Below are 27,560 nucleotides of genomic sequence, written 5' to 3' on the forward strand. Positions count from 1 at the left end.
GCAGCCGCCCCTTCTTGCCTTTGCCCCCCTCCCATACCAGAACAGGGGGAAGAGGGCAGAGCGAGAGGCAGGGCCGTGCTGGGAGTGTAGAAAGTGCTCAGTGTACACTTGCAGCTCACTCACCCACCCACGCTCATTCATCCACATCTACCAACCGCTCACGGTGTGCCCAGCTCAGTGCGAGTCTGCAGTGGGAAGCAAGGAGAAGGGGCCAGGCTCCTGCACTGTAGGAGGAAGAGGGCTGTGAACACACCTGGCTGCTCTGAAGGTTTTCCTGTGCGACCCTTCCCATTTCTAGCCTGTTTTCCACTGTGGATCCATGGAGATCCCCACTGAATACCCATGATTTCCAAGGGTCCTTCCAGCTCCAAGGTAGCCTGCCTTTGCCTCATCCTAGCTACCCTCCACTGTCCCTGCCTGCCACCGGGCTCACCTTCCTTCTTCCTGGTGCCTCTGCAGACCAGGACAAGAGACCCTGTGTTCTCTCTGCTAGCTCCTGAGCAGGTCCAGGAGACTGTTCATCTCTGTGGGGAACAACAAGACAGAGCCCCCAACCCAGAGCTGCCAAACCAATCCTTCAATCTCTCGGAGCCTCTGTTGCTGAGGGAGACTAACAGGCATTCCCTCGCAGGTTTGTTGTGAGGATTAATTGCTGTTGATGATGCAGAAAAAGCATCAAGCACAGTGCCAGACCCAGAATGTCACTGTCATAAGTTCTTGAGCTGCACACAGTGAGTCTAGCACTAGAACATGCTGTTGAGTGACAGCTCCAAGTGACGTCTATCAAACCACTGGCGCAGAGCAGGCACTTGTGCCATCTGGGAACGCATGAAGTCAGGGACCGACCCCAGAGCTGCTGCCCCACCCACAGCCAGTGTGTCTGTCATCGCCGGTGAAGTCAACAGAGAAGCCAACTCTCCTCTCCGAAGATAAAGAAAAAACACCATCTGAGCAGCAAATTCAAGGGCCTGCAGAGCATGTGTTTCACAACAGGGAAAGAGAAGTTGAGGGTCTTCTAGCCACTGAAGAAGCCTGATTTGGGCACTGGTATTAGCCTTGTTGAGGCTACAGCTAGTGACAGTTGAACTCAATCATGTGAAAGACCCAGGGAGTGCCTCAGGGTCCCAGACCTCATGGGTCTGGCCTAACCTGGGCCACACTAACCTGGGCCTGGCTCACACTTTGGGGGGCTGTCCTTTGCCCCTCTTGTCCTTCTTTGCTACTAGGTTCCATGGTTTCAGTTGTGTGCATCTCCTTCCTCCCCGGCCCCAAGGAAATAAAGGGCCTGGGAGGGCGGTCAGGACTCAGAGGAAGCAAAACCAGCTCGGCAGACTCGAACCTCACACAGAGCACTCAGAGGTCACATGCAGGGCACAGCCGCCATGCGGAAGGGAGCTGAAGCCCCACACAGCTTGAAGGGGGCCAAGGAGGAGGAGGTGGGGGCACGGTGGGCGGCAGAAGTGTGAACCCCCAGCCTGCTGGAGTGAGGCCAAGGGCATCAGCTGGAAGTCCTGAAGCCCAGTACCCCCACCCTCGCAAATGCTGCACACCCCTTTGTTTCCTGCTATTAAAACCTGCAGAAAACAGGAACCTCCCAGCTCATATCAGCTATTCACATCTTTTTTAATTTAATTTTTACTGTATTTTTCCATTGACATTTAGTCCCTTTCTACCCCCCACCCATTCACATCTTAAGGAAGAATTAAGGAAATGTGACTATAACGTTGGGTGAATGCCAGAGAATGGGGTTAAGATATGGATTATCCCAGAAAGATTTTTAAGTTTTAGGGGAGCTGTCTAGATGTGCAACCTCCATGTCTCTGAGTCTGCAAAATGATCCTCCGGCAATTTCCCTGGGGACAGGTGGGTTAAGAACCCAGAGCCGTACCTGTGCAAAGTGGGTCCTCCCGGGTCCGTGTCCGAGTACCACCAGAGGGCGCTGCAGCCCGACCCAGGTGGTGGCCTCTTTCCCTGCTCACCAATTTTTGACTAGTGGTTGGTGGTAGGGCAGGGGCCCTCCAGAGCACGGTCAGGAGGAACACAGGGCCTTCCAGGCTGTGGCCTGCTCATAGCAGGATTTCCTGGCTTCATCTATGTAAGTGGGAAAAATGCAGATTCCCAGATCTCACTCAACCGGCCCCCTATCCTAATGCAGGTCGGACCCTCCTCAGAGCTTTAGAAGTACTGGCGCCTGGGCCCCTCCAGAGAGCACCATTTTATTAGACCTGGGCAATCTAGTAGCGGGGTCCCAAGAGCAGTCGGGGCTGAGACCTGCTGCACAGAAGCTGGCCTAGAGGATACGTCCATGTTACTCTGCCCAGTACTGAGCAAGAGGCCCGCACACATTTCAGATGGGGTGTATAGCTCCCACCAGACCTGCAGTGGGCCAAGCTGACGTCTCCGTTCACACACCTACTTGGCGGGTGGGGTGGGGCATCCTGCCTGTTTCCGGACCCCCAGATCCCAGTGAAAGTGTGGCTCTGGGCCAAGCCACGAGAAGCATTTCCTGAGGCAGCTGGGTCAGGCCTGGCGCCTACCCAACTCTAGGAACAGGCCTGCCTCCCAGGCAATTTGTCTGGGTCTCTGACAGCTGCTTCCCCATCCCAGGCTGCTCTAAGTGGGCCCCTCAGTCCCAGCCTCTGTCCTTTTCTGGGCTTTGCCTGGCACCCTAGGGTACCCAGCTTCAGTCTTTAAGGGGCTCCCCAGAGCTGAGCACTTCACAAGGAAGCCATGATTAATGATCCCATTTTACAGATGAGGAAACTGAGGCCCAATAAAGAAACTCGTGGAGGCTCCACAGTGGGTGGGTGTCAGAATGGAACTCAAACCTCAGGCTCCTGATTCTAGGCTACGATATTCCCACCACCCTCCACTGTCTCTAGCTGCTAAACTACTTATTCTCCAGTTCCTCATGGGAAGAAACTGAAGCTCTGTGTGCAAAGCTCTGCCTTGGAGCTGCAAGGAGTGGATGAGAGGCTCTGAATTCAAACAGCCACAATATTCCTGTTCTGAACTCACTCTGGACAGCCCCTGTGAGGTTGGGGGGCTTGGGGGCCTGTGTGTGTTGCAGCACAGGAAGAGGACAGGGGTCCCCAGGCACCTCCTCTTGGTTCCCACAGCCCCAGCAGCCCCCAGCACAGCTCATGCCATGCTGTCTGTCTTCCCTGGGGTTTGCATTGCTCTGCGCAGAGCAGGGATTCAACTGATGTTTCCTGGGCGGACAGAGGGTGGAGAGAGGAGGTGGACATTTGGTCTCTGGGTTTGGCTCCCTTATCCCCACTATCCCCTCTCCTGTCCCCTCCCCTGGCTGGCACCAGCTCCACCTTGCCCTGCTTCTCTCCAGCTGTAAACATATACCTCAGCCTAGAAAAGTGAAAAGTCAGCTGACTGGCTGCAAGGAGCAGCCAATCAGGCTGGGGGCACCTCACCTACCTCTAAGGGATAAGAGCTGGACCAGAGTGGGTGGAGGGCAGGCCCTGCCACAAGGTCTGTAATCCCAGAGACAGAAAGAGGGAGCGAAGGGAGAGAGGTGAAGAGGAAGACCTAGGAGACAGGAGACACTGAAGTGGAGGAGGGCAGTCTCCACAGTTCAGGGCACACTGGGGCACGGCTGTCAACCTGGACCCTGTCACCTGGCACTTTCTTACCTTTTTCTCCTACTCTGGTCCCCTCCCCTTCTCCAGGTAGGCAAGTGCTCCTGAGAAGTAGATTCTGGAACTCGGACAGACTCCTCTGTGGCAAGAACAGGGATAAATAGTAGTGAGACGGGCGTTATACCTAGCATTAATTTGCCTTCTCCCCATTTTACAGATGAGGGAACGGAGGCTTAAAATAATTCACATGAGCACTTGGCCCCTCTGCAATTTGAATCCAGATCTTCCCAAAGCCTGAGCTGTGGTTAACTTTCTCTTCCCTTTCTTCTTTCCAGCCTGGGCCAGCCTCTAGGCCTTAGCTCCTGTTTTCTGGCCAGGTCGTCACCTCTCTGCTCTTTCCAGACTGGCCCCTCACTCTGCTGAGACACACTGCCTGCAGCTGGAACCACCTCCGCTCACCGCCCCACAGAGCCTCTGGGCTCTGTAAGCTACTCAGAGAAACCCAGGGCCCCAGAGCCAGAGGAAACCCATAAATACAAACACATTTGCATGAAATCGCAGGGGCCCGTGCCTACAGCTAACAACTCTGTCAGCTTCCAGGACACAGCTGCCACCAGCTTCCTGGGACAAACACGTTCCGACAGCCAGGATGGTACCATTTGGCATTTATTTTGATACACAAATAAAAGAACCTGGAGGTTCACACAGCTTGTGCTTCTTTTTTTTTCTTGTCATATACATATATTTTAAAAGATCAACACATTACCAGTCCCTCATGTTTTTTCCTCTACTAAGCAATATATACAGCCTGTTATTTGTGTGTGTGTGTGCATACATATATATGCATATATATAATACAATTTTTCAATAGATAACTACATTCAAGTAATGAAACACAGGATTTACAGTTTCCCTCTGAGGGCAGAGGAAAAGCAAATTCACACTCAGTTCACAGAGGAAGTACCATGAAGAGCCCCTTCAGACAGGGGCCGAGGCCCCTCCCGGGGGTGACGGGGGCGGGTGGCAGCAGCAATCACGACAGTCACACTGTTGCTTATCACAGGGGCAGGCAGGTACGCATGCAGGCTGGCGGAGCCCATCCTGTCTGGGCTGGGCAGGCACGGCGTGCTGGCCCACCCGGGCTCCTTGGCTGCGATGGGTTGGGGGGCATATCTGGGAACCTCACTTTTCCAGAAGCTTCTCAAATTTGGGATTCACAAAAGAGAAACCAGCGAATGCTGTCTGGTCCATGGAGTCAATGAGGTTCTTGTCACTGTAGGAGAGGCGTGCCTTCTCATTCAGGAACTCCTGGTCAAAGTTGTTATAGTCTCCAGAGGACTTCTGTGGGCACAGGATGGAAACAGGTGGCAGGACCCCAGGGGCAGCCTCCCCAGGCCCCCAGACACCTCGGGGGTCTCTGTCAGGCTGGGCCAGGCCAGAGCTGTTCTTAGTAAGACCGGAAAAGGTCTTACTAAGTCTTCCCCACAGCCTGAAGGGAGCCCAGCCAGAAAGTGGGTGCTGTTTTTTCCAAGGGGATGAGGGAAGCCAGCAGGGAGCTCTGAGCCTGGATTAGTAAAGGTGAGCAGGCCCATGGGCCAACCCTGCCCATCATCTGTTTTTGTTACTCCCATAAGCTAGGCATGGTTTTTACATTTTTCAATGTTTAGGAAAAAATCAACAGGAGAATACTATTTCATGACATGAAAATTAAATGAAATTCACATTTCAGCATCCATAAAGTTGTATCAGTACACAAACATGCCCAGTGATTGATGTATCATCTATGGCTTCTTTGAGAGCCTCTGGCCTGCAAAGCCTGAACCAGTTACTATCGGGCCATCCAAGCAAAAGCCTGCAGCTCTGCTTCTGAGGATCCAGTGAAATGGTAATGGAGAGCTCAAGCTGGTGGCTCTCAGGCCAAACTGAGCTGGCAAGTACAGAATTTTGACTAGCAGTGGTTTTTAATGGCATATGAGCCAGTATTTTTAAATTGGGCAATTTGACATAAAAACCCAGATTTCTGGCTTCTTTTGAAAACAGGCAGAGCAAAGCAGCCTTGAGCTCATTTCCTGGCCTATCCTCTCCTGGTGCTGAAGCGCCCGTGGGCCCTTGCCACAGGCCCTGCCCCTTCCCACTGACAGGCTGGCGATCACCACTCCCGCCTGGTGTTTCTTAGTACAGAGAAATCAGTCTATCACTCTTTCTATCACAACTGAGACTGAGAGCAGGCCTCGTGACTTTCCTGCAGCTGGTCTGGCCTGAAGCGGCATGCCCAGCCCAGCAGGCATTGAGTTTGAGGTCCCCGAGCAAGAAAAGTGGAGGAGAGAAAAGGAATAGGAAGAAGGAACCGTGAACAGAGAAGAGCCATAAAGTCCAACTTCTGAGGTGTTTGCGATGCTCCCAATTCTGGCCCCAACCTGCCTCTGCTCTCCTGTTGGCCTGTTGGCCTCTCTGGATTCTGGGACTTCGTGTGAACCATCCCTCCTCTACCTGGACAAACCTCCCAGATGCTCCCAGCCTGGCCTGCACCCCACTTCCTCTCAGATGCACCACATTCCATGGTTCTGGGCTCCTGCTGATAGACTCGCTTGATGACAACTGATCGCCTTGTGGCCTTGTGACAGCTCTCATACTGTTGTGTTATATCATGAGTGTGCATCTGTGTTCAGTTTCTTATCTCTGTTGAGCTGGGGGTTCCTCCAGCTCTGGGACTGGGCTTCTGGCTGTGCTGAGCAGCTTGGCACAGTGCTCCGCACCCAACGCACACTCAGCATTTCCAATACTTATTGGAAAATGGCTTTGATGGATGAAGGGAGATAGGCCTTAAATTCTGATTCCCAATCAGAATTTGGGATGTGCAAAGAGAACATACAGCATACAGCAGGTGCTAAAAAAATGTAGGTGAAGGGCTGGCCGGACCCACAGTTCCCAGTGTTCACTGAATGACTGAGTGAGGAGAGAGAGGGTGAGACTACTGGGGTAGAGGCTGTGAGTGCATGTGCCGGGGAGGTCATGGAGGCAGGTTTGCTGAAAGGAGGGAGAGGAGAAAGCACGTAAACGATGTAGGAGAGGCAGGCAGGGGAGGTACCCACCCTGAAGGCAGAGGGGGCAAGAACACTGAGCGGGTGGCCCTGCTAATGTTGGATCACATACCACTTTGGGCCTGAAGGGCGGCTCCACCATACGTTTCTCCAGCAGAGTCCAGTTAATGGTCTTGAAGAAGGGGTGCATTTTGATGTTCCCAGTCACTCCCAGCCTCTTGGTTGGGTCCCGTTCAAGCAGCTGCAACCCAGCAGGGGCCTTGGTTAGCACCCAAGGACTGTAGGAAATCAGAGCCTCAGCAAACCCCCAAGAGACCCAGGGTGTCCCAGAGGCCTGGCCCAGCCCAGTGGTGCAGCCCAGGGCCACCGAGGATGAGGGATCCTCTCTGGCCAGCTGTGCTCCCAGGTCCCCAGAGACAGCAGGTTGTAGGTGGGGGCTGCTGGGACTTGAGTAAAAGCCGTAGCTGTTTCTTGAGTGTTTGCTATCTACCTGGCACAAACCTAAGGTTCATACACGTATGTTTTCTTCCCAGCAACTCCAGTTTTCATAGCTCCATTGAGCAGATAAGGAGACAGACTCAGTGTTTAACCTCAGGTCTGTCTCCTGGCCTAAGCTCATAACCAATCACCACACCAGGCCAATTCAGTGCAGGGCACTCAGACAGGACCTCCTGTGAATGTGGAGAGAGAGCAATACCCCCACATGTTAGGACTGGAACATCAGAGAGGCTGCCGTCCCAGAGGCTTCTGGCATTCCCCTGACCTCATGTTTACCGGTTCTGGCCCCCAGCCAGCCTAGCCCGGGGCCTCCCACCTTCTCCAGGATATCCTTGGACTCCTTGGTGATCCAGCGGGGATAATGCGGCGTGTCCACACGGATGGACTCGAAGAGTTCGTCCTCATCGTCACCGTGGAAGGGGGACTGCCCAATGAGCATCTCATAGAGAAGGACTCCGAAGGACCACCAGTCCACAGAAAACGAGTACTTCAGACCCTGCAGGATCTGGGGCAGGAGGCGCCAGAGTTGAGAGGGACCCTGGAGCACAAGCCTCGCCAGTCCTCCTCGCCCTCCGGCCTGGCGCAGACATCACTGTCCAGGGGGAAGTGATGCCTTCCTGGCTCCACCCTGTTAAGACGCGTGTCTAACTGGGCTGGAGGCGGGGTGGGTGGGAGCTCACCTCGGGGGCGATGTAGTCAGGGGTGCCGCAGAAGGTGCTGGCCTGCTTCTCCCCAAATATGTTCTCCTTGCACATCCCAAAGTCAGCAATCTTGATGTGGCCATTCTGGTCCAGCATCACATTGTCCAGCTTCAGATCCCTGAGGAGAAAGGGCAGGAGAGGGGGTCAGCAGGGGCCAAGTCCACCCTGTCCCCCGGCCCCCATTTTCAGCCCTGTAAGCCTATTACTCTTCCCAAGGGGACAAGGAAGGAGCAAAAGGAAGCAGAAGGGAAGGAGGCTCCAAAACAGGTGCCTCCTGCAAGCTACCTACTGTCTGTCATATCTCGACACGTGCCGTCCTACTTTCCAGAACCCAAAATGAGACTCAGAGAGGTGATGTCACTTGCCCATGGTCACCTAGCCAGTCAGCAGTGGAAGTGGCCCTTGGTTTAAGTTTGTGTAACTCCAGAAGGGTAAGGGGCATGTCTGTTTTTATGTAGTTGTTTGTTGGAGTAGGTTAGTTTATACACATGGTAACGAGCACTAGAAAAGGGCAAACAGCATATGCAAAGTGCACCTTCCACTCACCTCGATGGTCAGGCCTTCCCTGCAGTGATTCTAGGTATGGACAAGCACACTTCAATATGCATTTCACCTCATCTTTTAAAACGTGCACCTTAATATTTAATATATACTGTCCCGTGGGTTGGTTTGCCACTTGACCACCCATCTTGGCATCATCCCGTATCAGGACATAGGACACGGCCTCAGCCTTTTTAATGAGTGCACTGTAATACTGTCGGATGGGACTGTCACTTACTGGGTGGGAGTTTTATGGGACCAGTTCCTATTGGTGGGAGCTGAGAGTATGCAGATGGGCCTTCAGATGGGACTAATTGCACTGAGGAAGGAAGACACCGTACCAATCAGTGCTGCGCTCCCACCAATGGCGCTGAGTATGGGCGGTGAGTTCCCAGTTCCTGGAGCTGTGCCAGCCTCAGCTGAGGGGCCACCAGGAATTCTAGCAATGGAGTAGGAGGGTTAGGCAAATACCTGACTAAACACTGACTCCAGGCGGAGATGGGGGAGAGCTGGGCTGGGCCCCTCTCAGGGCATTTCAGAGGATATGATGGCATTGGAGCTTTCCTTCCTGAAAGCTCCCCCAAACCCCAACTCCCCACCACCTGTACCTGTAAATGATCCCTTTACTGTGTAGAAACTGTAGTCCACAGATTATCTCAGCAGCATAAAACCTGGATGTGAGAGAGACAGAGAGGGAAGTGTTCTGGAGTTTCTGTCCATAGGCCCTTGCCTCTCCGGGGTCCCACAGCCCCACCTCCAGGGGCGGGCAGTGCCGCAGGGAACTCCACACGCCACCCAGGCCCGATCAAGTACATCTTCTGTCAGGCTGAGGAGGCTAGCTAGCGGCCCAGGCAGAAAAGAAAATTATAAAGGAAAAGCTCCAGATAAGACAATTTTCTGTCACAAGACTATATGCATTTATAGTGATACACATATGTATGTACACACACACAGAGTTTGGGGTGCATGTTAGTCTGGGGGTCACAGACCAGGGTCCTGTGTTCTGCAGATCACCACGTGTAAGGCTGCCCTGACTGAGGCCCAAGGAGGGGACAGAACCCAACACGCCTGTGCTATGCACCCAGCTGCAGCTCGCCCACCACCCAGGCTTCCCGTACAGTGGGGGCAGCCTCAGCTACCCCCACTCCCTCCAACCCCAGCTCCAGCTTCTCCAGGGAAAGGAAAAAGGGAGGTCAGACTGGCAGCGGACTCCTCCCGACATACATGGCACGGTACAGCTCGAAGCGGCCTTTGTCCTGGATGTGGAACATCAGGTCGCCCCCGTTGAGGAACTCCATCACGAAGAACAGGTGATCCTGGGGAGGGGAGGGTGGTGAGCAGAGGCACAGGAACGGGAGGGCCACTGCAGTGGGGGGGACAACTCTGCCCTGGGGGATGTAAGAGGAGACACAGCCCCGCCCTAGGGAGTGTGAGGAGGGCGATGACAGTGGGAGGGTCAGACACCTTGGTCTGGAAGGTGCAGTAGAGGTGGGTGAGAAAGGGATTCTCCCAGGCGAGCGCCAGCACCCGCTTCTCCACCATGGTGCACTCCACATCATCGTCGATCAGAACCACATCCTTCTTGAGGGCCTTGATAGCAAAGAACTGCTTTTTGCCCTTCAGCTCTGCAAGCAGCACCTGAGGGGTGAGTGGGGTGCTGAGCAGGAGAGGCCCCAGGCCACAGGCCAGAGCACCACAGCCCCACCCAGCCAGGTCCTTTGGACTGCCTCAGGGCCACGTGGCCCCTCACCTTCCCGAAGCTGCCTTTGCCCAGGACCTTGTGGAAGGTAAAGTTCTCAATGTTGCACCTGGTGCTGCCCTCCCAGATCTTGCCGTAGGTCCCACTGTCGGCTGGAGAGACAGTACTTCAGAAACAGGTCTCTGTCCACAGAGCCCCCCCCCTGGGGTCTGGGGTGAGCTGGGGCGAGAGGCCTCAGCGAGGAAGGGCCTCCTCCACGGCGGTGCCTCCTTTCAGGTCTCACTTGACCATGGAGGGAGGCCCGGCTCCATCCCGGGCCCCAGTGGGAATTAAGGGCTTTTCTGGGTAATAGGCCCTGATTTACGTGTTTCATCTCCAGAGACCAATGACTTCTTCTCAAAATTCTGGTAGATCCCAACAGGCTCCACAGACTCCGTCTCTGACTTCCGGGTGGGTTTCTGGAGAAGGTGGCCAGACAGCCGGTCAGATTAACGGTCGAACTCCCAGCCGAGAGAGGACCCAGCAATCATAACTCAACCTTGATACCAATGGGGGTGCAACGCAGGCTAGGCCCAGGACCCCCGAGTGCTGTGGCACACACACACACACACACACACACACACACACACACACACACACGCTCTCTCTCACACACTCTTCCAATGGCACAGGCGTGCCTGGGCGGTCTGGAAGGCAGGCATTACAAACATTAAGTTTCGTAAATTAGACACTACCTTCCCAACCGCTTCACAGATTTTTGTGTTGCCTTCACTTGTGAGTGATTCTAGAGTTTTACTTTAAATTTCATGTTATCCCTTGAACCCCACCATACCCAACACATACAAGAGCACACGCGTGCGCGTGCACACACACAAAAGCTTTTAGGTCCAAGTGTTTCACCTGCACCCCCACCCCTGCTTCACCCGCAATATGGAACTGTTAGAACAACTTGTTTCTAACGGGAATACACCCACCACGCTCTCCTGCTGAATTCTCAGACTGGATCTTCCAGAAGTGGGGTCTTGGGCATAAAGCCCCCCACTGTGGTCCCCAGGAGCGGGAGTGCGCCCTGACGGCCCCAACCCCACAACCCTCGGTCCCGGGTCCCCACGGTGCTGCCCACCTGGCTGACTTGGTTCAGGGCCTCAGCCAAAAGCTTCTGGTTGATGCCGCAGAGGTTGGCAACCTTCTTCTGGCACTTATGGTGCACGTTCATGCCACAGTCTGGGGTGAGGGAGAAGCAGGCCCGTGAGGCCGTGCCCAGGCAGGACAGCCTGCAGTCCCGACCCAGGGCAGGGAGGGGGAGGAGACTAGGAGGAAGGAGGGCTTTGTGGGGTCTGCTGGGTTTTCTGTCTTCAGAAAGAAATGCATCTGAAGTCATCGTGAGCAAGCACTTCACGTCTTTCATTTTTTGAAGAAGGAAAACAAAAAGCAGAAGATACTGGACCTAACCCTAACCCTTCAAAGGGTGTGTGGGATAACACAGACAAGTCCCTTTTCCCGTAAGAGACTCTTGTTTCCCTTCTCTCAGTGGAGGGGGGGGGGCGGGCGGGGGGTGCATTTGGGGACCTGCTGCAGTGCAGAGCAGTGACTCTGGATCCTACTCTACGCCAACCCCTGCACTTGAGGACGCGGAGCGCAGAGGCGGCGCCTCCTGTCTGGTCCTCACTGAGCAGGTAAATGGCAGAGCCGGTGGGGCTCGTGGGGCCAGTGGGGAGGGCTCCCCAGGGCCTCCCCATGTGAAAGCCCCCCCAGGGAGAGGGCAAAGGCAGCATCGGTTAGGCAGAGTTTGAGGTCTGGGTGGGTGGGCACAGCTGGGAGTCCCCCTCCCCAGCACCTCCGCCCCAGCCCCGGGGCTGGGTGGCACGCACCTTCACACTTCAATCCCTGCTTCACCAGCCCCCAGAGCAGGCTGCCACAGTGGTCACAGAAGGTGGGGCTCATGTAGTTGTAAACCTTGAACCGGTGCGGCATGTCGATGTTGAACCGCTCTTTCTGGAACTAGGGTGGGGTGGGGAGTGGGGTCACAGGTCAAGGTCACATGGCAGCTCCAGCCCTCTACTCAACCCCTAGCTCCCCCCCCCCATGCATGGCAAGATGTCAAAAGGGTTCCACTGGGGACTGGGAAATATGGGGGTCCAAGGAAGGACCAGGAAAGACAGGGAGGAAGGGTGAGCCCCACAGGGAAGGGGGAGGAGAGCCCAAGTCCCTCCCACCTGGCCAAGCCCCCGGATCCCCAGGGCCTGCCCTGGACCCAGCCTCACTATGGTGTCCCGGCTGTTGGTTGCAGTGCCTGTGCACCGGCCGATGATCTTGTCGATGCATTTCTTATGGATGGCAGCGTTGCATTCTTGAGGAGGCGCAGGCCCGGGAGGGGGATGGGAAGGCACCAGGAAGGGCAGAGGCTGTGAGCTGGCCCAGTCCAACCCCCTACACAAAGCCACCGTTCTCCCAACCACCCACACCCTCACCCCACCGAGGCCTGGGGCCCAGAGCTTTATTTTTCTCTCCTCCTGCCAGCCCTCGAAGGAGGGGCCTGGGAAGGATGGGGCAGGGAGGACAGGCCGGTCTGGTGGATCTCAGAAATTAGGCTAGAGGAGTGCTGGTGAGTGGGGGCGAGGGAGGGCAGAAGTGAGGGGTGTGGGGTACTGCAGTGAGAGAAGAGGAGGCAAGAGAGCCCGCCTTTCCCTCTCCAATGTCCCAGTGCAGCAAACAGCTCCCAGGCTCTCTCCCGGCACACGCACACACAGACAGGTGTGCCCCAGCTCCGGGACACGCATACACACAGCTGTACAGAACGACAGGGCTCCTCACACACTGACAGAACGCTTACCATGTGCCAGCCACACTTAACATACGGCTTCACATATTTCATTCCACTTGATCTCCACAATGACTCTACTATCCCTATTTTACAGATGAGAAAGTTGAGGCACAGAGGTGTTGGGTAACTTTACCCACAGCCCTACAGCTAGGAGGTGGTAGAGCCAGGATTCAAACCCAGGCAGTCTGGCTCCGGAGCCTGTGCTCATAACTGCCAGCCCACAATGCCTAGCGTTTGCCCCTCATGGAGAAAGGCGTGTTCATACATGTGCACCCAGATGCACACGTATCTAACAGAAGCACACATGCAGCAGGGGTGTGCCAGACAAGGTCCGACGGTCTCTCTGGGGGAAAAGGCCCTGACGTGTAGCACCGGCTGACTGCCCTGTGAATGCTCCACTGTGACCTGTTGCAGGCTGCCAGTGTGACGTCACTGAACTCAGAGAGTGGGGAGAGGCACGCAGGCCCGGCTCCAGCGCTCGCTGGGTGCAGCTGTCACACAGGCACTCCGGTATGGAAAACCTCGCACGCACACTCCAGCAGTCTTTGTCCAGGCATGCGGCCCCAACACAGGGACACAGGCTCTCCCGTGACCACGCCCAGGCACTGCTGGGCACCACGCACACACACTGCGAACAAGCCGAACTGTGGAGACACTTACGCCTGCATTTGTAGCCTTGCTTGTTGAGACCCCTGAAAGGCAAGTCCCCCGGCAGGGTTAGTGGGGGAAAAACTAGGAGTAGCCCTCCCTCAATCCCACCTACCAGTGGGTACAGCCAGCCCTCACCAAACAAAATCTTTGCATACAGAACAGAAGGTCGGCTGCCTAAAGAAGGTGGCAATAAACTCGTGGTTCTTGATGTAGTGGATCTTGGCCTGCTTAATGGCTCCACGGCGGTTCATCGTTGGGAACTTGGCCTCGTCTTCACCCCGCAGAGATTGCTTGCAATCTGGAGACCACGAAGGGTGAGGTCAGCCACAGCCACAAAAGGGACAGCTCCCATAGTCACTCCCAGGGAGGCCCTGGACAGACTGCTGATGGGGGCTGCTTCTCTAACCCTCCGTCCTGGTTCTGGCCTCTGAACCTACACCCCCAGCCCAGGTAGGACAGGCCTTACCTCCGTCTTCCAGGAAATACTGCACAGACATCAGCACCTTGGCCTGGGGTTGCAGGTCCAGCTGCAGGGGTGAGGGTGCGGGGTCAATGAGGGCGGGCCCAGGGCCGGGCCAGACTCAGAACCCGCCCCCATAATTGGTCCCCCAAGGCCAGGGAGTCCTGGCAGCCTGGTGGGAACACCTGTCTGCCTGGTATGTGTAGGAACAGGCCCCGCCCCTGAGCCCCACCCCACCCCCCACTCAGGGGTATTATTACATTTGGGGAAGTGAAAGGATCCAGCCCACACCCAGTCTAGCCACATGGCCAGGGAACAGAGTGGGAAGGGAAACTCCCCACCCTCAATACTGCTGCCCCCTTTAACGAGGGTGTCCGAACGGAGGCCCCACCCCCCGCACACACAGAGACGCAGACCCATGCATACTGACACCCCCGTGCTGGTTCTGTCCGGTGGTCTGCGCGTCCAGTCTCCTCACACAGACTGGCTGGTTCTGAAGGCAGGACCCTCACCTTCTCAGGCCCCAGGCCTGGGGTCGGACATTATCCCTTGGGGACAGGGAGCTCAGCAAGTGTCTCTGCTTGACTGGCCAAGGGTCAGGGCAGCCCTGAGTCAACTTGCCTCTCAGCCCAACCCCTTCAGCCCTCTGGTTGGAGGCCAACCAGAGTCCTAGATGGTCACAGGTCTTTTGCAGTGGCGACATTTTGGCTGCAGGAGACCACAGGTAACCCTGGGGGGGCAGGACTGCTATGCCAGCACTGGCATCCTGTGGCTACAAGGGACACATGGCCACATATGTGTAGAGTCCTGGTTTGGCAGGTGAGTGGTGGGCCACCAGCTTTCCCCTTCACCCACATCCTTGCTGTTGAAGGACATACCTCCTGCTCCCTAATGCCGGCCCGGGCCTGGAATATCTACAAAGGTTCCAAACAGAACTGGGAACAATGGGTGCCTCTGAGAAGGGGACTGGAGCCTGGGGCTAGGGTCAGACACACCCTTACAGTCTGAAATGTTCTGCTGCATGCACACCCTGCCTTTGTAAAATTAAACGGGAAGAAAGTAGTTGTAACAACGAGGATGGCTCTTTAGCACCTACCCTGTGCCTGGTCCTAAAATTAGCCCTTTGCATCCAGCTGCTCATTTCATCTGAACAACTGACACCAAGGCAGGGAGGGTCTTTTAGCAGTTTCTCCTTTTTATAGATTTGGGAACAGGCTCAGAGAGGCCGGGATTTGGTAAACTGCTGTGCTGGGATTCAAACTCAGCTGTTTCAGCTGCAAGGCTTCAGCCAGCAGCTATGCTCATTCACCGTGCACACATGTACACATGCACCCACACACCATTACAGCTCAAGGGCCCCTCACCCAGAACTCGGCCTTGCCATTGTTCTTCTTGCAGCGCTCCGCCAGCACCGACACGCCCACTGTCACCTCGGACACCGGCTCCTCCGCGGCCCGCATCAGCACAATCTGGATGACACGGCCCTCGTAAATGTGGGCGTCGAATGTGGACTTCCACTCGGGGTACATGGTGGGCTTCTTCTGCACCAGCGTCTTCCCACGCTCTGCAACGGGGGCCGAGCCGGCCACATCAGGCAAGGGCCCTCCCGGCCCTCCCTTCCCAGACCTCCCACAGCCTTCGGCCCCGACAGACTCTGCCTGGCTCTCTCCCCAAGGGCCCGCCGTGGCTTCCCAGTGTCCTTGGGACTGAGCCTCCACGGGTCAGCCTGCACGACTGTGCTCCGCTCACCTCGCCAGCCTCATCTTACTCCCAACACACAGCTGCTGGCAGCTCCTTCTTCCTGAGACCCTCTTCCTCCAGCCCCACTCAGATGCCCCTTCCCTATGCATTCACACTCAGTGGACATGTGCTGGGAGCTCCCACATGCCAGCCACTGTATCAGAGGCAAGGAACACGGCAGAAAGAAAAGTTAAGCCTGGTGCCTGCCCTCCTAGAGCCTCAATCCCAAGCAGACATGAACCAGTTCATGCCTCCAGTAAATGTTAAATCACAGCTGTAATGAAACCAAAGTGGGCAAAGTTGATTGTTCTAGAACTGCCCATGTCGGGGGCCCTGCCCCAGCTTAAGGGTTGGGAAAGCTTCTGGAAGAAGAGACAGCTTAGCTGACACCTAAAGGATGAGCCAGGGTTCACCAGAAGAGGGCAGATGCAAGGAGGAATACCCTGAACTATTCACCTCCTCCAGGAAGAATATCCTGGCCCCAGCAGGGGACAGCACCCTCTCTCAGCTTCCCTATCATAGGCTGCATTGTCCGCCGCCCTGAACTGACTGTGAGCCTCTCGGGGGCAGGGCCAGGTCGGCCCCAGTGCACAGCAATGTCCTCGGTGCTCAGCACAGGGCCTGGCACAGATGCACGTGTAAAAACCGTTTGCTGAAACAACCAGAGAGGGAGGAGCCAAAGCCCTGTGAGGGCTGCATGCAGCCAGTGCTGGTGCACTCTGCCATCTTGCATCTACACCTGGGCTGCCAGGAAGACAAGGATGAGGAAGAGTAGGATACTTCAGAGGTTCTGGAGGAATAAGGCCCAGCCCCTGCCAGTGCCGCCCACTGGGACCAAACTCTCAGCCCCACAGGCTGCTGCCACGTTTCCAGGGTCCAGCCTCCAGCCCTACCTGTGCTGAGTGCTTCCTTCATCTTCACAGCACAGAAGGGCTGGCTTGCCTCATCTTCGGCCTGCAGAGAACCCAGCTCATAGGAGTTGAAGGCGATGCGCAGGAATGGTGCCATGCTGGGCCTGCAGCGGGGTGGTACAGATAGAAGGAGTGAGGCTGGGCAGCAGGGCAGGGCCAGTGGGAACAGTCCTGGGAGGTGGTCAGGAATCCCCTCCCCCCAGGGCTCTCATGGCATTGACCTTGGCCCACGTGGTGCTTCAAATGTACTAGTCTTAGCTGCCAAAGCTAAAGTTGAGAAGTTTTATATAAGCTGATATTTGTGGCATCCCTAGTAAAACGAGATGACCAGACATCAGGCAAGAGCTGGCTGGCACGGCCCCCTTGGTCAGGACCCCTATCGGCTCCAGGCAGGGACCTTTTTCATGCCTCTCCAAAACCTCCCTTGGCCCTGGGGCCATTCGAATCTGTGACCTTCCTGTTGTTCATTTGCAAAGTCATTCACTGCCTCCTTTAATACCCAGCTAAATACATCTACTACTGTGTGCCTAGTACCCAGCATGCGCTGGCTACAAAGTGAAGGACAGTGCCCCTTCCTCCCCACACAGCCCTCTTGGTTTTCAAAGATTTTTGCTTATACCAGGGAGGGCAAGGCAGTGGCTGGCAGACCGGGCGGTGCCACATTTGTGTGCAGATAAACTGGGAGGAACAACTGGGAAGTGAGACAGACCATGCAACCCCACAATTCTAGCGTGGGGAAATAAAGCCTCAAAACCTGACTGAAAGAACCTGTGGAGATTGTGGCAGCAGGAGAAACTCCCAGCCTCACAGGAGAGTTCATTGGAGAGGCCCACGGGGTCCTAGAATGCACAAAAACCCACCCACCTGGGAATCAGCACCAGAAGGGCCCAATTTAATTGTGGGTATCGGGGGAAGTGACTGAAAGCTGGCTGAGAGCTGAGCAAGTGGCATTGGTCCCTCTTGCACCCCTCCCCCACAGACAGCACCACAGCGCATGGACGTGGGTTGCCCTGCCCTGGTGAACACCTAAGGCTATACACCCCTTACTATGTAACAGGCATGCAGACCCCCCCCCAGAAAAAAAGGCCAAAATGAAAGAAGAGATCAAAGCTCCAGAAAAAATACAAATAAGTGATGAAGAGATAGCCAACCTATCAGATGCACAGTTTAAAACACTGGTAATCAGAATGCTCACAAAATTGGTTGAGTATGGCCACAAAATAGAGGAAAAAGTGAAGGCTATGAAAAGTGAAAGAAAAAAATGTACGGGGAACCAACAGTGAAGGGAAGGAAACTGGGACTCGAATCAACGATTTGGAGCAGAAGGAAGAAACAAGAATTCAAAAAAAATGAGGAGAGGCTCAGGAACCTCCAGGACAACTTTAAACATTCCAACATCTGAATCATAGGGGTTCCAGAAAGAGAAGAGGAAGAGTAAGAAATTGAAAACTTATTTGAAAACATAACAGAGAACTTCCCCGATCTGGCAAAGAAAAATAAACTTCCAAGAAGCCCAGGAAGCTCAGAGTCCCAAAGAAGTTGGACCCAAGGAATCACACACCAAGGCACATCATCATTAAGTTACCCAAGATTAAAGAGAGGGAGAGAATCTTAAAAACAGCAAGAGAAAAGAAGACAGTTACCTACAAAGGAGTGCCCATAAGACTGTCAGCTGATTTCTCCAAAGAAAACTTTTGGGCAAGAAGGGGCTGGAGAGAAGTATTCCAAGTCATGAAAGGCAAGGACCTGCATTCAAGACTACTCTATCCAGCAAAGCTATCATTTAGAATGGAAGGGCAGATAAGTGCTTCCCAGGTAAGTTCAAGTCCAAGGAGTTCATCATCACCAAGCCCTTATTATATGAAATGTTAAAGGGACTTAAGAAAAAGACGATCAAAAATACAAACAGTAAACTGACAACAAACAACTATCAACAAACAAACCTAAAAAACCAAAACCAAAACCAAAAACAAACTAAGCAAACAAGTGGAACGGGAACAGAATGACGGAAATGGAGATCACGTGGAGGGTTATCAGTGGGGAGAGGAGGGGGAGGAATGGGGGAAAAGGTACAGGGAATAAGAAGCATAAATGGTAGGTACAAAATGGACATGGGGAGGTTAAGAATAGTATGGGAAATGGAGAAGCCAAAGAACTTATATGTATGACCCATGGACATGAACTAAGGTAGGGGAATGATGGTGGGAGGTGGGGTACAAGGCAGAAGGGAAAAAAGGGGGAGAAAAAATGGAACAACTGTAATAGCATAATCAATCAGATATATTTAAAAAATTTTTTTGCTCCTAAATACTCAGGTAAACAAGCAGAAACAAGATGACCACCCCCACTTTTCAGATGAGGAAACTGACACTGTGAGGCCAAGCCAGAATCTGAAGCTGAGATTCCACTGATGAAGCACCCGCTTTGTTCGGCAGCCAGGGCAGTGGAAGGCCCTGCCCACATCAGTGTCCCAACCTTTCTGAACCCGAACCCCTTGAGGTAGGGGCCTCTTGCCTTTCCGGAAGATTGCCTGTACTTTCAAACAAATTATTTTCCAAATATAAAACTATTTTAATGTTCCATGTAACACTGAATTTGTTTTTTAAACCACACAGGTTGGCCCACGCTCCCCACTCCTCATGTTCCTCAAATCGAGGGTCACTACAGGAAATGACCCTGAGCATCTTTCAGGCTATTGTTCATGAAGGATGCTCACGTGTGCAAACACACACTTGCACACTCATGTATCTACTTGGACAAGGGCCCTGGGCCCCATGCAGGAGGATGCACCACAGCCCTGGATGAACAAACACTCATGTATGCGTACGTACACGTGTACTCGTACCCCATCCTGAACACAGGCTGGTAGAGGGGGACTCACGCATGCCCCCCTACCCACACATGTGTATATGCGCACATGCAGTGGCCGCCTTGCCCAGGGACAGCTCCCCTGGCCTCTCCACGAGGCAGCCAGAGCAGCAGCTGTGTCTGCTGGGAGCCCCCAGCCCAGATGAGCTCATGGGAAACACTGACCTCAGCCTGCAGCCCAGCCCAGTGGCCTGGCCAGTCCTCTGAGGCTAACAGCCAGAGCAGAGGGGAGGGCCCCATAGGGGCAGACACCACCGTGTCCCCTGTCTAGGCCTGGCTCCTACTCAGAGGGAGTGAAAGTGGGTGTGCAAACTCACATCTGAGCCCAGGCTCCAGAGCCTTCAGCCTGAGCCCAACCAGGTCAGCTGCCATGACCTCTCTGTAAAGGGAGGGCGAGCCAGCTGTAGGCTGCTGCTGGCTCCTCCCTGGGCTGTACCATGCGTGAGTGTGAGTTGGTGTGTGTGAGGGTGCATATGGGAGTGACTGCACAGCTATGGAGAGGTGTGTGCCTGCAAGGACATGGAATAGATGGCACGTGGTGGGTACTCAGGTAATGTTAAAGTGAAGAGTGAGCTAGCTGCATTGGCCTCGCTGAGAGTGGGTATGAGTCTGGGCGAATGTCCCATACCCCCAGGCAAAATGACATCATGCCCCTCCTTCCACCTTGCCTGGCCCAGAGTCCAGTGTAGAGAGCACCCAGGTGAGTGCTCCCTGGGACTCCAGAATGATCAGCAGGGCCCCTGCACAGCATACACCTGCTACACATCTGCATCCACATTCCCTAGACCTGAGCCCAGTACACATGGCTCAGCCTCCCGAGTCCCAACAAGATAACCTCAAGACCCAGGTGGGGCAATGACGGACTTTCTGAGCAGTGTCTCAGAGGATCAGGGTTGAGTGGAAAGGTGGGCAGGGACAAAAGAGGAGCAGTTGTGCTGTAAGGTGCTTGGCTCTGGGGACAGAGGAGGTCAGGGAAGCCCTGGGTGGCAAAATAATGGTCAAGATGCCTGGCAGCAACACCCTAACAATACCAATGCTGCCCTGGCCACAGGACTCAGTGTGGGGCACTTGGCCTGAGTCTCAGCCAGCCCCCAGCTTCCAGATGAGAAATGGTCCCTTGGTGCAGGGCTGTCATAAGAATTTGTGAGGGACAAGAGCCAACATCAACCCCACAGGTCTCAGGGTGAAGTCCTTTAAATGCTATCACCCCTTCTTGCTTGCAGCAGCCATATGCACCTCCCTTCTCAGTCTACGAGGTACACTCACATCTCCCACCTACCCAACAGTCTGGGAAGAGAGTCCTGTTGAGCTCACTTCTCAGGTAGGCCAACCCAGTCTCCAGGAACACAGAGCTGCTCACCCTGAAACAGCGCCTGTGCCCAACACCTGCTGGCAGCTCCTTCTCCCCACTGCCTCCCCTTGGGACCAAACCCAGGCAGCCCATGCACTCCATGACCTCCCTTGCCTCCAGGTGGCCCAGCAGAGGCTGTCCATGGGAACCACCCAGCTTACATGGAGGAGAAGAGAGTGGGGCAGAGGAGGGGGGCGGGTATCAGAGAAGCCCTGGGAGGGTGAGGCAGAGCCCAGCCCTGCAGGCTGCCCATCAGGCCTGCCCTCTAGCTTTCTGCAGGCACACTGAGAGCAGCTGCTGCTCACAGTTAGCTAGAAGCCACTGGGGGAAAACCACAACCACAGCGGGCCCCAGACCCAAACCTGTACCACTAGGCCGCAGTGCCACAAGAAAGGAGACCTCCTGGGGCTCTTTGGCAGTAATCCTAGGGTTAGGCGGCCTGGCCCCAACTTCCTAGGACTAAAACTAGAGCATGGGTCCTGCCAGGCTCTACCACCTCCTTTACCCCAGTTATATGGCCTGGACCCCAGGACAGAGAGACACCAGGAGCCAGCATCTTCTTCCATCACTATGTGATTCTGATAGGTCCTGGGTCCCAGCACACCAAGTCCTCCACTGCACTGTGGAGCCAGAGTCGCCCACCTACCTTGAAGAGCGTCTGAACACTGGTGGGAAGGCCAAGGGGTAAAGTAACGGCACAAAAGCAAGGTGTGCCAACTATTTATAGCCCCATGCAAATAGGCCCAGGCTCACAGGCCTCAGAGGAAAGCCACTGGCTCAGCCTCACCGCCGCCCTGCAGCGCCATGGAGGCGGCTGGGCCTGGACCCCAGACACGGCTCCATAGAGACAAGCTCTTGGAGCCAGCTGAGGCCAGCCCAGCCTTTCCCAGCCATCTGTGGGCTCCCGGTCTCTATATTCCTTCTTCTCTAGCCCACAGAGAAGGCAGCCCAACGAGGCAGAGAGCACTGGGCTTGGAGTCAAAAGGTCTGGGTATGAATCTCAGAGCCCTTACTTACAAGATGAATCCTCCTTTTCTGAGGCCAACAACATACTAGATTAGCCTTGTAATGGCATCAGCATACTTCATCCCTGTGCAGGTCCAGGAGATCAGTATTTTACCAATGAGAAAAAACAAGCTCAGGGGGGCTAAGTGATTTGCCCAAGATCACACAGCCAGTAAGTGGTGGAAGAAGGACTTGAATCCAGGCTTGCCTGGTGTTTTGACCCACATTCTTTCCAATGCATCATGCCAAGAAGAGATGAAGGGAAAGAGAGGGCAGCATTAGAGAAGTAAATGCGCCAGGAGCAGCACACACCACACATTCATGAGGATAAAGAAAACAGAGGTGAGGACACCAGGAGACAGGTACCCTGTGCTTGATCAGAATCTTCCCCCCCCCCCACCTCCATGCTGGTCCTAGGCTTTGCGGACCACCCCCTCTCTATATAAAAAGGGTGGGTGGTACAGACCTCTGAACTGCTTCCTTTCCTCCTGTCCCTGCTGCTTGGCCAGCCCCCAGTTCTCAAAACCTGGGTAAGGGTTGGCCTTACTGGATTCCAGCCCCAGGGGATAGAGGCTCAGAGGCCCTGCTCCCCACCCTGCCCTCAACCAGCAGTGCAGAGGGAAGGAGAGGCCAGGCCAGAGCACGCATGCGCCTCCTCGGTGATGGACACCTGCTCCCAGCCAGTCCGGGAGAGAAGGCAAGGCTGACATTGAGCTGACCAGAGTGACTGACTACGCTGACTGGAGCTCCAGGACGCAGAGGACAAGTGTGCATGTTGCACAGCCACACAGGTGCACAGGAGTGTGCCCCAGCAAAGAAGGCAGGGTGGGGACACAGCCTGAGGGGCAGCACCACCAGCAACGGGAAAGCATTTCCTAATGTTTCTCCAACCATGTGTAAATTGTTTGATAACACTTTTGTTAGCGGGGAGAAATGAAACCTAGCAAGCCAAAATATCTCCAAGGGATGGGGCCCTCAGAGGTTGACATGCCCCTATAGATTGGGAAACTGAGGACAATGAGGGTCCCCTGGCCTGCAGAACTGACCTGGTGCCCTCCCCCCCAGCCCTTTCCTGGCATTTGATTCTGCCTCATAGGTCACAAGGTGATGCCCGCTGGACAGAGGAGCAAAGGGGGCCTGAAAACAAAGGCCTTGGCCAGGCTCTTGGAGTGTGTGTGAATGCGGAGAGGGTGTCCCTCAGAAAGTCTGCCAGCCAAGCAAGAACTGGCAGACCGAGATCTCACACACAAGGGGGAGCAGAGATCAGCTGAGGCCCTGGTGGGTCTGACCTCTGCTCCCTTCCATAGACCCCTGAGGAGCAGAGGTGCCCCTCCAGTGCACCGCCCCCCAAGCACACCTGCCCAGACTTGGGGCAGCCCCTGCTGCCTGCCCATGGAAGGCACCACCAAAACTGGTGGTGGTGGTATGAGACTAGGCCTCCTAGAGATGCAGACCCTACTCGGGCCTGCAAAGGACAGCCCACATAGGCCATGAAGGATGAATGAAGGCGGGTAGAGGCACATGAGACACCCAGGCGTTGGGAGGGAAGAAGAGTGAGAGGCAGTGTGATCAGCAGGAAGGAGAAGGGCTGGTCCTGGCAGAGTTGCAACAGGGCAGGGGGCCGGGTGTGGAGGAAGCTGCCGGGCTGGGCGGGCGGGCGGGTAGCAGATTGGCTGAGAGGATGGCCTCCCCAAGAAGCAAGTAAGGAGGCCACAGGGGTTTCACAACCCAGGAAATGGGCCCAGCTAGAAGATCAGGAGGTAGGGGAGGGGAAGGGCTAGGAAGACCCTTCCAAGGCCCCCACCAGGGCCTGTGTCCCAGCCCCCATGTGTGTCCAGCCCTGTCCAGGGAGGAGGACCAGCTATTATCTCAGGTCCTGGCCAAGCCCCAGAACAGGAGATGCTCCCCATACCTGCCCCTCCCTGGGACAGGAGTCTCATCCCCCGGGGATCCTTCTGTCACCTCCCTCACCTGCCACACACCAACCACTGCCTAGAGTCTCCTCCCTTTCCCCATGAACCCCTGCCACCTGTCACCATTCCTAGTCCCTTCCCATTCATTCTCCCCACAGCTTGGAACCTCCGGGGCTCCCACTGGCCCTTGGAGGAAGCCCACACCTCAGCCTTGCCCTGGCCTGTGCTCCACCTCTATCTCACTTCTGGCTATTCCAAGTACCTGTCCCATGTTCAAGCCACCCCACTTTTACATACGCGGTTCCCTCAGGAGGAATGTCTTCCTGAATTCCTACGTATCCTACCAGACAGTTCTAAAGGCTAGTCCCAGGGGATCCTTTCTCACTCCCCAGGTAGCCAGCTGCTTCCTGGCACCATGGCCCCCTGCGGGTATCCCATGCAGGTGTCTGGGATCCTGCTGCTGCAGAGGACTTGGGTCTGTTGCCTGGGCAGCGTCTCTGCCTCCAGCTCAGTCTTCTTAGCCATGGTCCAACTCCTAACTGTCCTGGGGACATTCAAAAATTCCACTGCTGGGTCTGGCCAGCCCACTGAAATCAGGTGGGAGTCGTGGAGAGGGGTGTAGCAGTGTGAATGAAACTTTTGCAATTGCAAAAGAGGTGACGATACCTTAAGAACCAATGAAAGGCCTTGGCCCTCTTCCCAGGAAAACACATGAAGTGATGTCTGCACATGACAGGGTGGGGGCTGCAGGTTCCGAAGGCCCAGCCTAGCTCCAGCTCACGCCCAGCGCTCCCCAAGCCCAGTCTGCAGGCACCACCATGACAAGACACACCAGATGCACAAAATGCAGACTGGCGGGGACAGTCACATAAATGTGTGATTACAGAGGAGGATAGGACCACTGCTCAAGCAGCAGGCAGGAAGAAGGGAGGGAGAGGGGCTGGGGCAGCATGAGGGCTGGAGCTTCTGTTGGATGGGAGGCCATGGGGGGTTTCAACCTGAGGGATGAGCAGAGGTGCCACGGCTCACTTGGCCAAAGGAACCCTGGCCTAGCATCAGCTCACACCTGCTCCAGCCAGCACGTGTGGGGGCAGGACCTCCTTGGGGACAGAGCCCATACCAGGCACAGGGTTCTGAGTCATTCAGCTAGCTGTAGGACCGGGGAAGCCTTCAGCTCAGCCGGAGGGAGAAGCCCCTGAGTACCCCTGAGGGAGAAACAAAGGCCCCTTCATGGCAGGACTGAGGACAAGGGGGCCTCTGTGAGCAGCCGGGGTGGGGGGTTATATCAGGCCCTCTCCCAGAATAACTGCACGCATGTGCATACATGGCACACCCGCCAGCCCAAACACGAAGTTACACAGGGGAGGCCCCACTTGCAGTCAGACATGCGCACAGGGACGGCTATAGCCACCGGCACAGACATACTCCTGGGACAACTCGGTGACACGTACACTGAGAAACGTACCCCGGCTCACTGACTTTCACATGTCACAGACGTCCAGGCCCACGCAGACCACACAGGACACTAACACCCACATGCACTCACCAGCACAGAGAGACCCCCGTGCACATGGGGTATCGCGGCACATAATGTGCACACGGCACAAAGACAAACACAGGCCTAGAAGGACCCACACATCCCTGACCAGGATCTGGCTCAGGAAATTGCACATGTAGCTTTTCCTACTGCAGTCCCTGGGGCACAGTGGCTGAGGAGATGAGCAAGGCAGCTGGGTGTCAGGCAGCCTGGGCCCCCTCAGTGAGGGAAGCTGGAGAGAGTCCTTCCTGGCCCCAAGTGGGCCAGGGAAGGAGGGAGCAGCAGGCCTGCTCACTGCTGGGCACGCCTGCTCCCCCCGCCTGTCTGAGAGGATGGGGCAGTCACAGGCCTGGCACACAGGAGAGGGCGAGGGCCTGAACCTGTGCAGATGCGATGGCTGCACCAAGTACCCCACACATGATCCCCACTGGGCTCCAGACTCACTGGGCAGAAACAGACAAAGATAGGTGGAGCGATGTACCCAAAGCCCAAAGCCTACAGGCCAGCCCCTGGGGAAGGCAGAGAGGGACCTTCTGGTTCTAGCCCTGCAACTGCCCACTGGGCCTACGGTGGGAGATAAGAGCATGTGCACGTGGTTGGGAAAGGGACAGCCCCTTCGCCAACCCCCACAGAGATGGCCCCAAGCCTGCTCCTCAGCCCTTCTCTCTGTGCACCCACAGAGCCTCCTGATTCTTGACACTCATCTTTGTGTTTAAGAGAAAGAGAGATGGCCATCTAAGGATTCTGCCACGGGTCCCCGCAAGGGGCCTGGGCCCAGATGATGCCTCCCACTTCGTGGAGCAGAAGAGAGCTGGAGAGAGGCGGCGGTGTGGTGTGCCTCCCACAGCAGGGAGGGAACAGAAGAACTGGAGGTCAGGGAGCTGGGTGCGGGCTGGACAGGTCTGGTTCTGATCGGGTCTGCCCTGGGGGCTCTGTGAGCCTGGCCAGCCTGCACTGCTGTTGTCTGTAAAAGGCTGTATTGAGTGCAGCTCCCGGCACCATTTCCAGCTCTGTTTGGTAATTTCAGGGGCCTCCAAACTTTCTTGGCTCCGTGGGTAAGGGGGCTCTTTCAAGCCACCCAGCCCTGCAGTGACCTGCTTTGGTCCGCTGCTCAGGGAAGAGACTGCGCTGGGCAAAGACAGCCTGAGTATGCTAGGAGACCCTGTCGGGGCCTCAGTTCCTCTCTCCCAAGAATCAATGCATCTTTCTCCAGCCCTGATACTGTAAGAACTTGCAATCCTATCTTCCCTTCTAGCCCCCAACACCCACAGCCTGTACCAAGCAGACATCTGACCCAGCCCTAGTCCTTGCGACTGGCTGCTCTGCTGCACCTGTTTAGCCAACACAGCCACAGACATGATCCAAAGCTTCCGGGGCTGTTGTGAAAACAGCAGCTCAGCCACCACAAACCTGCCCTCCTGGGCACCTTGGCAGGGACCTTCAAAGGACAGCCATCTGGACCTGTAGCCAGAGGTTCCACCATAGGCCCGCTGAACACTCTCCTCCCCAATCTGGGCAGTACATGCTCTCTCTAAACTTTCAGCCCAGACCCTCCTGAACCCAGCTGCCTCCCTGACCTCTCCACGATCTCGAGGTGCTGGAACACGTCAAACACATCCAGAACAGACCCACTGATGTTCCCCCCATGCAAGTGCCCCCCCCATCTCCTAGCAGCACCAGTGCTTGCCCAGTTGTTCACGCTGGACACCTGGGGGTCATTTTCCTCCTCCCCCTCCCTCCTCACACAGCAACACTATCATTTCTGCCACTGCAGTCTATCCTGACATCTTTCCTTCGCCTGCTGCCCCTATCCTGGCACCTCCACCACCCCAGGCTCTGCACCTGCCTGTTCACTTGCCCTCCATCCTCTACTCTGGCCCGCACTGTCCCACTGCCCCAGCAACTTGGTGGGTCTTTTAAGACAGAGGGTATTTTAAAATCATGCCCTGCTTAAAGCCCCAGTGCTTCCAATTTCCCCTCTGAGAAGCCCAGACCCCTCTCCATGGCCTGCCGCCCCCAGCCTGCCCCTACTACCTCCCTGACCTCCTCAGCCCCTGCCTTCCTTTACTCCTCCACCCCAACTGTAATGATGCCTTTCAGTTCCCTGAACAGACAAGTTCCATCCCACCGACGAGCCTCTGCACTTGCTGTTCCGCCTTCCAACCCCTTCCCCAAAACACATCCTGGCTGCTTCCCATCACTCGTGTCTCAGAGGGACACTCCCTGAT

The 27,560-nt window shown here is 55.4% G+C and overlaps 1 protein-coding gene across 3 annotated transcripts in view; it reads right to left on the reverse strand.

Moving 5' to 3' along the window:
• Positions 1–4,241: 4,241 nt before the first annotated feature.
• The window catches only part of PRKCD (protein kinase C delta), a 30,255-nt gene continuing 6,936 nt past the window's right edge, over positions 4,242–27,560 (reverse strand). For 2 of the 3 annotated variants that reach the window (XM_037134726.2, XM_037134724.2), the window contains 17 exons: positions 16,641–16,762; positions 15,372–15,571; positions 14,014–14,074; positions 13,683–13,845; positions 13,557–13,588; positions 12,337–12,422; positions 11,944–12,073; positions 11,196–11,296; positions 10,437–10,530; positions 10,124–10,224; positions 9,838–10,011; positions 9,598–9,689; positions 8,982–9,044; positions 7,813–7,951; positions 7,449–7,637; positions 6,747–6,875; positions 4,242–4,934 (listed from right to left, as the gene is read on the reverse strand). In XM_037134726.2, the coding sequence (XP_036990621.2) occupies positions 4,776–4,934; positions 6,747–6,875; positions 7,449–7,637; positions 7,813–7,951; positions 8,982–9,044; positions 9,598–9,689; positions 9,838–10,011; positions 10,124–10,224; positions 10,437–10,530; positions 11,196–11,296; positions 11,944–12,073; positions 12,337–12,422; positions 13,557–13,588; positions 13,683–13,845; positions 14,014–14,074; positions 15,372–15,571; positions 16,641–16,755 (2,028 nt within the window). In that variant the 5' untranslated portion in view covers positions 16,756–16,762 and the 3' untranslated portion in view covers positions 4,242–4,775. Of the gene's footprint in view, positions 4,935–6,746; positions 6,876–7,448; positions 7,638–7,812; positions 7,952–8,981; positions 9,045–9,597; positions 9,690–9,837; positions 10,012–10,123; positions 10,225–10,436; positions 10,531–11,195; positions 11,297–11,943; positions 12,074–12,336; positions 12,423–13,556; positions 13,589–13,682; positions 13,846–14,013; positions 14,075–15,371; positions 15,572–16,640; positions 16,763–21,523; positions 21,547–27,560 lie in introns of those variants that run through there. The other variant, XM_037134723.2, reaches the window with a different exon arrangement.

This window comes from Artibeus jamaicensis, unplaced genomic scaffold (assembly GCF_021234435.1).
Source record: "Artibeus jamaicensis isolate MK-2021 breed Jamaican fruit bat unplaced genomic scaffold, CSHL_Jam_final contig_519, whole genome shotgun sequence".
Lineage (NCBI taxonomy): Eukaryota > Metazoa > Chordata > Mammalia > Chiroptera > Phyllostomidae > Artibeus > Artibeus jamaicensis.